The sequence below is a fragment of the Symphodus melops genome, assembly GCF_947650265.1.
Source record: "Symphodus melops genome assembly, chromosome: 7".
NCBI lineage: Eukaryota > Metazoa > Chordata > Actinopteri > Labriformes > Labridae > Symphodus > Symphodus melops.
In genome coordinates, this window is record NC_136697.1 from 25,439,351 (window position 1) to 25,451,828 (window position 12,478).

Here is a 12,478-nt window from a genome sequence, read left to right on the forward strand (position 1 = left end):
CAGATTATAAGAGATGTATTTATTGACATCAGGGAGTGGAGTCAGACTTAATCACTGTTTAAGCAGGAAATCACGTTTGATCACTAAACAAATCCAGAGTCAATATTTCCTCATGTTTGTTTGTGGATGAATATTCAGCTCTCCCCTGATTATAACCAATATTGTCCCAGATTTACTCTTATAGACAATATCTGACATGTGACTCTAAGCAAACACTCGTAATATGCAACATAATGAAATAGTTATGACACATAATATCACTCTCTCTGTGTTTTCACACCGAAGCAGCGCACTCGTTCTCATGCTGCTCACTCCTCTGTTTTTCAAAAGTCCATTCAGCGTCTGTTTTGCTGTCAAGAGAAACTTCATCTGAAAAGGACAAAAAAAAAAAAAAAAAAAAAACTTCCATCGAAGATGATTCGGTGCAGAAGTAACATGTTGCCTCTCCTCAGGGATCACTGCTTGAAAATATAATATCAACAGCTCTGACAGGCTAACATGGCAGGACAGAAATACCCCAGTGAGCCGTTTTTGACAGAAGAGAGAAGGTGGTTTAAAAGTGACGGACCCTCGGAGAGGCCACGGCTGACTGAGTGCTTAATCAAATAAAAACCTGTTTCTGTGGAAGAATATCGACGACAAAACTTCCAGAGAGAGATTAAGACACATGAGTGAGCCACTCAGTCTGCAAGTGGAGCCGTGAGTTGCACAGGATACGAGAGAGCGGAGTGAGACGCGTGCATGCGAGAGGACACGAGCCCAACCGATGGCTGGAGTGTGAAAGGGAAAACTATAAACACATTTGAGAGAGGAGTGGGAATTTTCACGCTTGTGTTTGTGATTTTTTTCGAAGCTGCTCGCGCTCATTTTTTTGTCAGTCTGTATCTGAAGTGCAAACTCAAACTGAGAGCAGAGCTGCACCTGTTTAATTTGAGCTGAAAGTCCAGAGCCAGATATTGTTTGAAACCAGTCACCTGAACATCGTCACAGTTGTCAGCTTGGTCATTTTACACATGAAGTCTTTTTCAGTTTGCTGAATGAGCAGCTGATGTGACAGTACTCGTATTTATAGATTCTCAGCAGATGTTGACATTGGATATTCAGGTGCATGTTGCGTTGGGAAATGTCATTATGACAAACATCAAACGAGGCCGACTGCCACCTTCCCTCGTGGGAATGTTTCCTCAGACGCTCCCACAGATACATCCAGGCTGTCATAAAATGTCTGCTTTGATTTCCGATAGCTGCCAGAAACTCTTCAAAGTGACACAACAAAGTATTTCACAGTCCAGTGAATGAGCTTCATCTTCACCGTCCAACTTCTGGAAGAGAAACTTCTGCAAACAGAGTCGGAGTCTGTGCTTGTAAATGATGGATGCTGAGCTCTGTCAACTCACAGTCCCCGTCTGCTTTCTTTAACGTGTGCAGTTAAAACCTGGTCATGTGTCTTTCATATGTCAAGTCATCCAGGTGAGCAGAGGCAAAACATTACTTACAATTAGGACATTTCTGGTCGTTCAGAGCGGGAGACTATCCCTGTCAGACAAGAGCTGGACATGATGTAAAAAGAACAACACTAAAGTGGCTAATGAAGCAGAGGAGTATATAAGACTATAGGATGCTATAATGGGAATATTTGACATTATATCAAAATCAACAAAAAGGGCCGAGAAGAACGTAACAGGAAACGCAGCAGTCTAATTATCACAACGGGCGCGTGCAGTCAGTCTTCGGTCTTGCTCAGATCGCAGTGGATAAACATCAGCAGCCCCCTCCCACTATAGCATCAGCTTACTCTGACTTTATGTGGGGAAAAAATGGTCTGTGGCTGCAAGGAGAAACTCGAAGTGAAAAAATTCAGCCGCTTGCGAACACCGCGATGTGTTCTTCTCTCAGGGTGTATTTTTGAATCTTTTCTGCAGACCTGCTGCTTCCTCGGCTGCGTCTTACGTAGCTCGTGCTCACATTTGAATGTGTCACTCGTCTGATTTGAACATTAAACAGCCAGCTGGTGTCTCAGTGTGAGGTGTGTCCGCGGGCCACAGGGGTGTGTGACGCTCACGTCGGGAGTGTGTGTTCAGCTCGCTGTGATCACGAGCACTGGCTTCAGTGTTATCTAATTCCCCTGCTGTGTTTGCTCTCAACAGGTTTTTTTTTTTCTCTTCTGAACCCCCTGCTGCCTATATCCTCTCTCTAGGTTTTCATTATCAGACTCCCCCGCTGACTGTCTCTGCAGGCCTTCTCCTCTCCTCTCTGTTTTCAGGCCTTTTCTTGACCGTCTGTTCAAGGATCTCTCTCTCTCTCTTTTTCACACACACACACACACACACACACACAAATGTTTTCATTTAATATTTGATGCTGGATCTGATCTGTTGAACATGACACCACTACTTGGTCCCCCGGGCCGTTTCGATGTTACACAAATTGGTGCGAGACTCCTGCTGTGTATTGATTTGCTGCTGCTATAACCCACCTGTTGTAAAGAGGAGCAGTGACACTTTCTCTCTTTATTTGATCAAAGCCGCTCCTGAAAGACAGAACTGTTGATTTTACGTTATACCAAGACGGGAAAGACGAGCCTTTGCAGAACAAGAGGGAGACAATATTTTACAATTTAAACTAAAACTAACAAACTAAATGAAAGCACTACATAGTCTGTGCGTCCTCTTGATGATCATAATAATTAATAATGGGGATATACTTCCTGTTTTAAAGAATTAAAATCAACAAAACATCCACAAGCTCAACTCAGAAAAACACAAAGATCTTTGGTCCTATCTCAAAAAGACAACTGTGATGAAAAACGTCAGCTTCAGGTTACTTTATTTCACTGAGTTTGTCAGTAATTGTTGGTTATTAAGAACGAGGACACCCACACACACACACATATGAGTTTCCCCTGGAGGAAGCTTTAATGTGACAGAAATGCTCTTTTGTTTCTCGTCACTAAACTGTTTAATTAGAGAAGAGCAATCACTTATCAACTTGCTCATGATAACGATAAGTAACAGCAGCTATTTGGAGGTGAAGCATGAGGCTCTTTGTATCCCAAGAGTCCTCTTTGTAGTGGTCTATAAATATATTGAGTCAGCCATCAAATAGAAGTTTCTATGTTAACTCAGATTTGGATGCAGGATGTCTGAGAACATGTAAAAAAAACCAAAAACAAAACCTTGATAGTTTTGAGACGTATCAGTTTAATAAAGGTTGGTCGCCCGTGTTATCTTTGTAAAACAACCACTTTTGAAGACGTTTCTTTGGAAGAACAATGTTTTTAAGTTTCCTTTTCTTGTGTCTTCATTTAAACTTTCTCCTGGTCTGCTTCATCCTGCAGCACCTGATGTTCCTCAGACATGTATCTTAAGAGAAGAGGGACAGCGAGGAAGACATTCAGACAGACGGAACAAAATGTACGTTTGTTTAATTAGGCCTAAAAAAAAACAGCAACGTCGTGTTTCATGCATGCGTATCATCTTTCCCATGAAGCAGACTTAGCTGAGCTCGAGAGGTCGTAAACGTTTTTCATTGTGTCGCTCATAGCTGGATGATAGACGCTGAAGGAGCTGAATGATACTGAACGCTGCATGACAAAGTGTTGACTTACTCTGTGTGATGTCGGGAGTTCCTTCCATCATGTTGCATAACTCGATTTCTTTGAGCTTGATGGAGAGCTCGCATATTTCGTCCGCCTCGCTCCATGGCGCCAATCCTGGATCTTCTGCCATCGTGACGAAGACGTCCAGCGGTCGGTAATCAGGCGCTGCCAGACAGGCCAGTTTCTTCGACAGTCCCGTATCGTCAACATGCTGAGACGTAAAGCTGTTTGGGAAAGCGTCGACTCTGCGGCCCTTTTGAGCAGAGTCTGCGGAGGAGCTGCTGGTAACAGACTGATACAGAGTCCAGATGTTGCTGTTTTCTGGTGTTTTGTCGTGGATGGAGGGGAAATAACCGGCAGCTGCCATTTTGAGCTGATTGTGCATCGTTTGTTTTGTTTGGATTTAAATTGCATGTGCATCCTAACAACTGCGGAATGAGATCCAGGAAAGGTGGAAGGTCAAACAGACGGCGGCCATTCTGCTGTGATGTCACGCTCAGTTTAGGAAGCCCGGATGTTTTTTATCTACCGCACTGTTGTGTAACATTACAAATCTTAGCTATCTGTTTTCCTTTTGAAGCTTCCTGGTTGTCAAGAAAGGACCTAGACAAGTGAATACCGACATCAGGCCTGTTTATGAGCATTTTGGTTTCTTGTCCTGAGCGTGACATCACAACAACATGGCCGCCGTAGGACTAGCCTATGGTCTAGTCTAACATTTATTTTCCATGTCATTGCTTGTGTTGGAAAAATAAATATTTTCACTCCCATGTTTGTAATAAATAAGCACAAACATGAACCTAAGAGGTTAGCTTACGGTGACTTAGCTAAGCTAGTTTCAGCTGTGTGCGGTGACCTCCAGAAGCATAGCCACATTGCTATTTTAGCTTTCTTCTAAGGTTTTTTTTTTTCTTTTTAAGTGGACAACCCCCCAACAGTTCCTCATGTTGTCTGTTCTGCTACAAAAAGCTATATAATTTCTTTCCTTAAAGCTTAATTGCTCAGTGAGAAGTTGTGCTAGCTTGTGACGCTTCAAAAACTGTCTTCAGGTATTTTGTTTTGATTGGACAGTGATTGAGATGTTGCCTAGCAACCAATCTACACATAAAAGAAAGACAGGTTGACCAATATGTGGTTGGTAATAATATCGAGCTTCTTCAGGCTGTTTAAAGGCTAAAACGGAGCGTGTGTGTTAAAAAAAAATACCACTAAATAAATGTGAGGGTTTAAATATTATTTAACATTCAACGCCTAAAAGCTGTGTTTGTGCGCGCGCGCATGTTAATGCCGGACTGGAAAGCTGTGACCTGCAGTCTGCCTTTAGACAATTTACTGCCCTATTTGTCTCTTTGAATGTGTTCAATAGACCTTTAATTGTTGGCAGCACACGCAGCGGAAGGCTGGGATACTGAAGGACCCAGTTTGGCATCGCAGAGGGTCTTGGAAAGTGTTTTTTCTTGTTTATAAAGGGGAGCTTTCGTGAGAGGAGGAGGAGGAGGAGGCACACAGTGCAGTGAAGTTGGAGCCGCGTAGTAAAACCAACCCTCTCTCCATCCTCTCTCTCTCTCTCCCTCCCTCCCCCCCTCCTCTCTTCCTCCTGCCGTATGTTGGGAGATCTCTCTTGGAGCTGGAGAGGAGAGGTCGGACGTCTCTCTCCTCCAGCAGCTGCCGGGTTTTTCCTGCTTCAGCCTCTTTCTCCCTTTTCATCATCATGGATCTGTGGACTAAACGAGTCGCTGGGATTATCGCTCAGGTCGCGCTGCTTCTCTCCAGCTCGCACAGGACAACCGGAGAAGGTGAGCAGGCTGTGCGCTTTTTTGACTTTTCACTCCCCGGAGGAGACGGAGTGAGTCCGGGCTGCGTAGACCCGGAGAGTCTGCTTCAACCTGTGTCGTTCCGCAGGGATACATGAGGAGCTTTCTTCTTGTTTGTTTTTTTCCCAGCGAGGTATTCGTGTATTTAGTGTGTATAATTTCCTTACTTATAGCCTACTATTTTTTATCATGGCTTTTGGAATTGTGTTGGATTTTACGCGTATCGGTTGCGCAGCAGTGCTCGGTTGTGAAATGGATTTTAATGACAGTTAAATTAAATAATAAAATGTCAGTATAACAGTAAAATAGTTATCAGAGGGGGAAGCTTATAAGAGCGTTTTCAAAGAACATGTCCACTGCGCATTTCTACAAGACAACTTTTATGCACGCTCCTTCCTTATTACCTGTTTTTGTCCTTATTTTAATGAGTTTTTTTTGTGGTTATTGCTCCAATTGACCATAGTTTTCCTGCAGAGAATGATTTTAAATTGCATTGCGCAGAGCTGAATGTTTGGCAGGAAGAAGCTTCCAGCTGTGACCAGTCGTCTATAAGCTGAGAGGAGCGTTGTTGATGCCCCTGATGGTCGCCCAGTCATCCGCTGCGTGTGTGCATAAATCAATGTTTTCTTGTCTTTCTGGTTAATTTGGTGCTCAGAGCAGCAATGATGAGCACCCAAGGGACTGAGCCACTTTGTACCCAGCAGCCAGAGTGTGAAGGTGCATGTGTGTGTGTGTGTGTGAGAGAGAGAGAGAGAGAGAGAGAGAGAGAGAGAGAGAGAGAGAGAGAGAGAGAGAGAGAGAGTTGTTATGGGGGGGGGGGTTGTTGGAGAATGGGTGGCTTTTGAGACTGAGCTGAGAGGCTTCTTGGTTTGGTGAGTAAAGCGGGGCGTTGCTCTTATCCTACACAACCTGAGAGAGAGAGAGAGAGAGAGGAGTAGAGAGAGGAAAGGGAGGGAGGCAGGTCGAGTGGAGGAGAGAGATGTATCCCTCTGAGTAATCCAAACAGATGGTGAAAAAAAGTCATCCATCCCTCCACTGTTTCACTCTTCTCTTCCACAACACAGTGATCCAGTGTTCTAATGCTTTACTCTTTTTTGTATGTTTGTAGCCTTGCTGTTGAAGATGACGTTCAAAGGTGTGCCGTACTTTTATCACACGTCTTCATTATCTGCATCCTTCACCCTTTCTAGTATAACTTTCACTTATTCACACCCAGTAGCTGAAGAGTCAAACTGTCTGAAACCTGCAGAGCTGTTTCTGTTGCAGGTTTCCTTTCTGTTTATTGAACATTTCAGCTCGCGTTGTTGGCGTCCCGTTCTCATGGAGTTCCTCTTAAAAAAAAACATACTGCAGCTTCCCTAGTGACCGCCCATCCTGTTTCCTATCTATATATGTCGATCTACCACTGCTATCAAAATAAAAGCATAAATAAACAGAAATATTCTAAATAATAGCACTAATAACATTAAATGTAATACTTTGTCTTACCTAAAAAACAACAACAACAAATAAATATACGACCAAGTGCAACATTATCTAATCATACTGAACACTGTGAGCTGAAATATGATGCACTAAACACTTGTGATTAAGGGGATTTTTCCAAACTCACGTTAAGCTAAAACAGAGCTGGTTTTTGAAAGTGTTTAGAAATGACGATATTTCACCATTTAGCCACAAAGACATCTTTTAAATACCTGACAGGTCAGGAATTCTGCTCTGCCTCAGTGTGTAATGTTGAAACAGATGTGTCTCAGAGAGAGGGACGATGACAGGGACAGATGTAGACGGGAGCGAGGAGAGATAAGGACAAATGAGGACAATAAAGTTTGTTCTATCTCACTTCGTTTTTTTCTTCTTCTACCTAAATAAAGATTCTCTCCGTTTTCGCTCCCTGTACTGTTTTCTCTTCTTTCCCACTTCGTCTCTCTGCTTCTTTTTGTCTTCCTGTTGTTTCTTTCTTCATCTTTGTCCTCACGGCACATTTGTTCCGATTTCTTTTTTTAACCCTTTTTTTTTTCTCCACCTGGATCACCTGCTGTAAATATAAAACAGTGAGCTGCGTCTCTCTCTCTCTCTCTCTCTCTCTCTCTCTCTCTCTCTCTCTCTCTCTCTCTCTCTCTCTTTTTTTCATCACTTTTCTTCCTCACCAGTTTCTGGTCTCTCGGTACCTGTGCGTCTCTCTCCGTATGTTCTCTCTCTCTCTCCTGCTGGTTTCTCCTGTCTTCCACTGTGTCTTTATTACTGTAGTTGTTTTTTGACTTCAGACTGTGTTCGACCCTGAAACAACAACAAGTCTTTGTGCATCAAACCTGTTAAGGTGCAGGTGAACAGTGGGCGGAGCTACATGAGGTCACCTAGTTTGAATTTTACTCCAGTCATTGCACCTGTAACACGCCCATTATAGGATCCAGTATTATGACCACGAGGTAGTTAGCAAATGTCAGAGTTAGCTATTTAACATGATAACTGTGTTTGGTGAAGGTTGATTATTTGATCAAGGATTTATGACTCAAGCCAGAAAAATCCCAGCTTCCATTTTAAGCCATTTGATGCCTCTGTTGTTTCATAAAATGCCTTGTTCGTCACGACGTCTGGATCGTCAAAACTTAAAGCTGATTCCTTCAACCTGTAGGTGACGTGAAATATCTGTTCCTGCCAAAATAAAGAAACAATTCATAAAAGGTTGAGCATGATAATGGTGAAACAGAGCTGGATGTAAGCCGCGAAGTGAAGTCAAAGTGAACTATTTGGAGGCTTTAACAGCTGCTAGCTTGATTTCATATCAGATTCATTTGCTCATTTCAGTGTACGCTTCCAACTCAGGGTATCAATAATAAAATAAAAGACTCTTCTTCTAATGGGTGTGTTTGTATGTAACTTCCTGGGTGTTTGCAGCCGCTCAAAGAACTTCTGCCCTGGCTTCATTTTGATCATCGACGTTTCCTCACAGTGTGTTTGCAGAATCATAACTCCAGCTTCAGAAAGTGTTCGGATTGATGCAGGTTTTCAGCGTAGCAAACTTCACAGGACAGATTGACTTATCAAAAGCCCAATAGATGCCTGTTCTGTTCTCATATAGTCCTGTCATGGATATCTTATTTAAAGCTGAGATTAGTCTAAGTGGTTTTTTTTCTTGACGTGAAATCAATATTTCATCTTTAGCTTTGGTTTGTTTTTCTTTCCGCTGTTCTCTTCTTTTTCTCTCTCTGTATTCGTCTATTGCTCTTTTGATCGGCCCCAGCAGCACACTCGTCATGCACACACACACACACACACGCACACACACACACACACACACACACACACACACAGTAGCATAATACGTTTAGACTGCAGAGATGAAGGGATGCCAGCTGCACGTCCCCTACAGGCAGCTCGCTGTTCATTATGGAGGTGGCTCTAAAAGACATTCACACTACAAACACATATTTTCACAGTCACAGGTGGCGCCCTGATGACTTGAAGATGACTGGAGCAGGAATCAACGTGTCACAAATGGCGAGATTCAAGGATGTCGGTGCGTGAAGCAGCTGCCCTGCAGGGCCGTAAAGTCACCGCGCGTTTAATCGCCTTCCAATATAACAGCATGAGACAGTCTCTGTGCGTTTAGCAGCTCAAAGACTGGCAAGCAAACTACTTAAATGTAATAAAAGTGTGCCTCCGAGCCGCCTCAGACATTTGCTATTTAAATCATTCATGCTGCAGGTTACAGTCGGCGTAAGAGTGAAAACAGAGAGAGGTTCTTCTTTTCTTTAAAAAAAAAAAAAAGACTCAAGTCAAGAGTTGAAGAAGTCATTGTGCACTTGTACATTGTACATGTGTTTGTGCAAACAAGTTCCCAAAAAAAGTTGTTTTTTTTTTCTTTCTGGGTGGCTTCATCTGTAATTATGTCTGAGGCTGATTTGCATATAAAACGTGCAGACAGAGTTCCTTATTGAAAATCTGATCTGAGTGGTGTAAAGTCTGAGCTCTCTCTGGAGACGAAACACAGAGAGCACTCGTGCCGTCCACCATTGTGAATTTTTCAAAGAGATGTTGACAGAGTCACAGATTCGGTTCTGTGCGAGCTGAAGTGTGGCGTCGAATCAAACTCGCCGTGAAAAAGTGTCGATCAAACCTTCCCTGAACAACAACACTGACACCACTCGAGCTTTCTCTCAATCCTCGAGACGAGCTGCGACTGTTTCCTCTGTATTGGTTTGCTGCTCGGCCTCTTAGTGCATCCACAGGAAGTTGTGTTTTCTCATGACTTGTTTCACACTTCCTCTGAGCGCTGCAGTATTTTACATGCACTCCACTCACGTTTGAATTACTGGATGTAATTAGTGTCTCTGTAGTGGTGTCGCGGGAGTTTTTCTCTGATGCATTTACACATCCTCCCGCTTCTTTTCTTCGTGTGTTTGTTTGGATTTTGATTGGCACTGCTTCTGTTAAAGAGCTACAAACTCAGTTTCCATCCAAACACGACTGCCTTGAGGATTTTTGTTAGTGAGATGTCTCTCTCTTTCTCTTCGATAGATGTTTTATAATAGCAATGTTTGGATAAAGACGACTCTGCAGAAAAGGTTATTCTCTATTTGACTTTATCTTAATGAATAATAGGGCTGTCCCTGACTACAGATTTACCTATCGTTGAATCTGATTGGTCAGATTTTGCTGATTGTCAAATGTATTTTTTTTTTCTTTTACACTCATTGATCCATATTCTCATTTACAACATAAGATGTGAACCACATGATGTAACTGTGTGTCCAGTTTAGGACCACTGGTCTAGCCTTTTAGTCTTGTGGTTAAATTAGCTGCTTGTTGTGTAACAAACATGAGATTTGTCGGTGGATGCTTGTCAGAAAAATGAATTTTTAAGCTTTTCTTTTTTTTTAACAATAAAATCCCTTTGTGAATGAGCTGCGTTATAGTGAGACAGGAGTTTTATTTTAACCCTCAGACAGCCCTGTGACGTGTGGGAAAAAAACAAATACCTGCTGCTTTTGTCAAATGTCCCCTCTCTTAACTTCTCCTAACTAAATGGAGTTGAGCTTGTAGAACACGTTTCTCATCTTCTGACTACTCTAAGATCTTTCACACAAACACATTCACACACTGATGGGCGAAGCGGCTGTGTGAGACCGTCAGAAGTAACTCATCCCATTCATACACATTCAAACCACTTAGACCAAGCAGCGGCAGCAATTTGAGGTTTAGCGTCTTGGCCGAGGACACATCGGACATGATGCTGCAGGAGATGGGGATCGAACCCTGAACCTTCCGGTGGAGAGATGACAGACTCTACAACTGGTCCACAGATGCACCGCCTCAAAGAACAACGTGGATTTATCTTTCTTCATCGAAAGCGGTGAGATGTTGAGTCTTTGTATTGACTGCACGTATGTTGGAAAAATCGGACCTTCGTTTGTGACGCGACAGAAACACCTGAAGTTTTTGTAAGCACTTAGAGATGGACACTTCAACAGAAACGTAACTCTGTGATTCCTGTAAATTCTTTCTTCAGAAGATAATCAGTCAAAGCCATCATCAAACTCAGATTGTGCAGGTGTGGAGTCAAAGGCCGTGCACTTCATCTCCCAGAATGCCTCTGATTGGTCTCAGCAGCTTGTTCTCTGGTGTGAACTTCCTGTGTGGGCGGATGGAGTGACTGTGCCGGAGTAATGAGCTTCAAGTGGAGACAAAGTGAGATTATAGAGGGCGAACCCTGTCACAGCGGGCTGTCACAGCCGCTCACAGTGTAATACGGCTTCTGAAGGGGAGAAATTGATCTCCCACGTCTATTGTAATGAATTTCTCTGTGTATGATTGCTGAATGTTGGTACAGAGTGGAGACTCTTAAAACAAGCTCACGCTGTTTAAATGTGCAGAGCTACAACACAGTTTGGCTTTAACTGTGTCGTAGATCACTTTTTTTTTTTGTACAGAATTATAAAAGGAGAACAGAAAAGGAAAAAGAAGCTATTTCAGCTCTTTGACTTCCTGATGAAGGCGTCGGTCGACTCTCACGCGTGAAGGTCGAGGTTCGATTCCCCGGCTCCTGCAGCCACGCGTCCGAAGCGTCCTCGGGCGAGACACTTAACCCCCACAAGGCTCCTGCTGCTTTGTCGTATGAACGTGTGTGAATGGATCTCTTCACACAGCAGCCTCTGCACACACACACAGTGTGTGTGTGTGTGTGTGTGTGTTTTTTTAAGGTCCTTATATTCAGATTCAGTTCAGAGTTGTTGAAAGACAATTGTAAAGTCGGCCAAAACAAGAAGCTTCAAATTTCCTTTTCAGAAACATGTGTTTATATTTCTAAGTTCGACCCTATAAGCAACTCTCTTTGCATTACATCATCATTTAAACACAGGCTGCACCGCGCTGCAGTGATTAGAGCTTCCTGCTTCGAATCCCCGTGTGACAGGAGCCTCTCTGTGTGGAGTTTGCACGCTCTCTCCGGGTACTCTACAGTCCACAGACGCGCTCGATAGCTTCAATGCTGACTCTGATTTGCCCATGTGAGTGTGAATGTGAGTTTTCAGTTTCTATGAGACGGCCCTGTGATTGACAGTCCAGGGTGCACACCAGCTCCAGCCTTCCCACTACCTGAACTGGATGGATGGATGGATTGTTTAGTTGAGCAGGCCTGCCCAGTTTGCACCGAACGATTGTTGGAGGAAAAGAAAATAAAACACTCAGGAAACATTTTATTTACTCCATCGATCGACATGGTGATGCCACATTCATCAGTAGACATTATTTCATGGTATCAAATTAAACTGGAGCGCTCAATGCAGAGGTTACATTTACCCCCTGTAAGACTGGCGAGCATCCTCAGGGTAATGTAATTAAAGAGCGGTACACAGAAACTGTAGTGGCTATTGACGAAGGAGGATTCAGGACGGATCGATCGGGAGAAGACTCCCCGAGAGACAGAAGGAAAGACGGAGACGAGAGAAAATGAAACTTTAATGGGAAAATGGGTCACTGCAGCTGGGAAAGAAAACAAATCAACACAGAGACAGAATCTAATGGATAAAAATGTAACAAGTCCAAAAGATACTTCGCACTCATC

At 43.2% G+C, this 12,478-nt stretch overlaps 1 protein-coding gene and 1 long non-coding RNA gene across 2 annotated transcripts in view; one reads left to right on the plus strand and one right to left on the minus strand.

Moving 5' to 3' along the window:
* Positions 1 to 3,180: 3,180 nt before the first annotated feature.
* LOC306827135 lies at positions 3,181 to 4,744 on the minus strand. Its single transcript, XR_013779587.1, has 2 exons — positions 3,608 to 4,744; positions 3,181 to 3,362 (listed from the first exon to the last, which is right to left on the minus strand). It is a non-coding gene; the product is annotated as an uncharacterized lncRNA (long non-coding RNA).
* A 357-nt stretch (positions 4,745 to 5,101) lies between these two features.
* LOC306827296 (contactin-associated protein-like 4) overlaps positions 5,102 to 12,478 on the plus strand; it is an 85,845-nt gene continuing 78,468 nt past the window's right edge. The window contains exon 1 of the mRNA XM_079349003.1: positions 5,102 to 5,394. Coding sequence (XP_079205129.1) covers positions 5,310 to 5,394 — 85 coding nt within the window. The 5' untranslated portion in view covers positions 5,102 to 5,309. The remainder of the gene's footprint in view (positions 5,395 to 12,478) is intronic.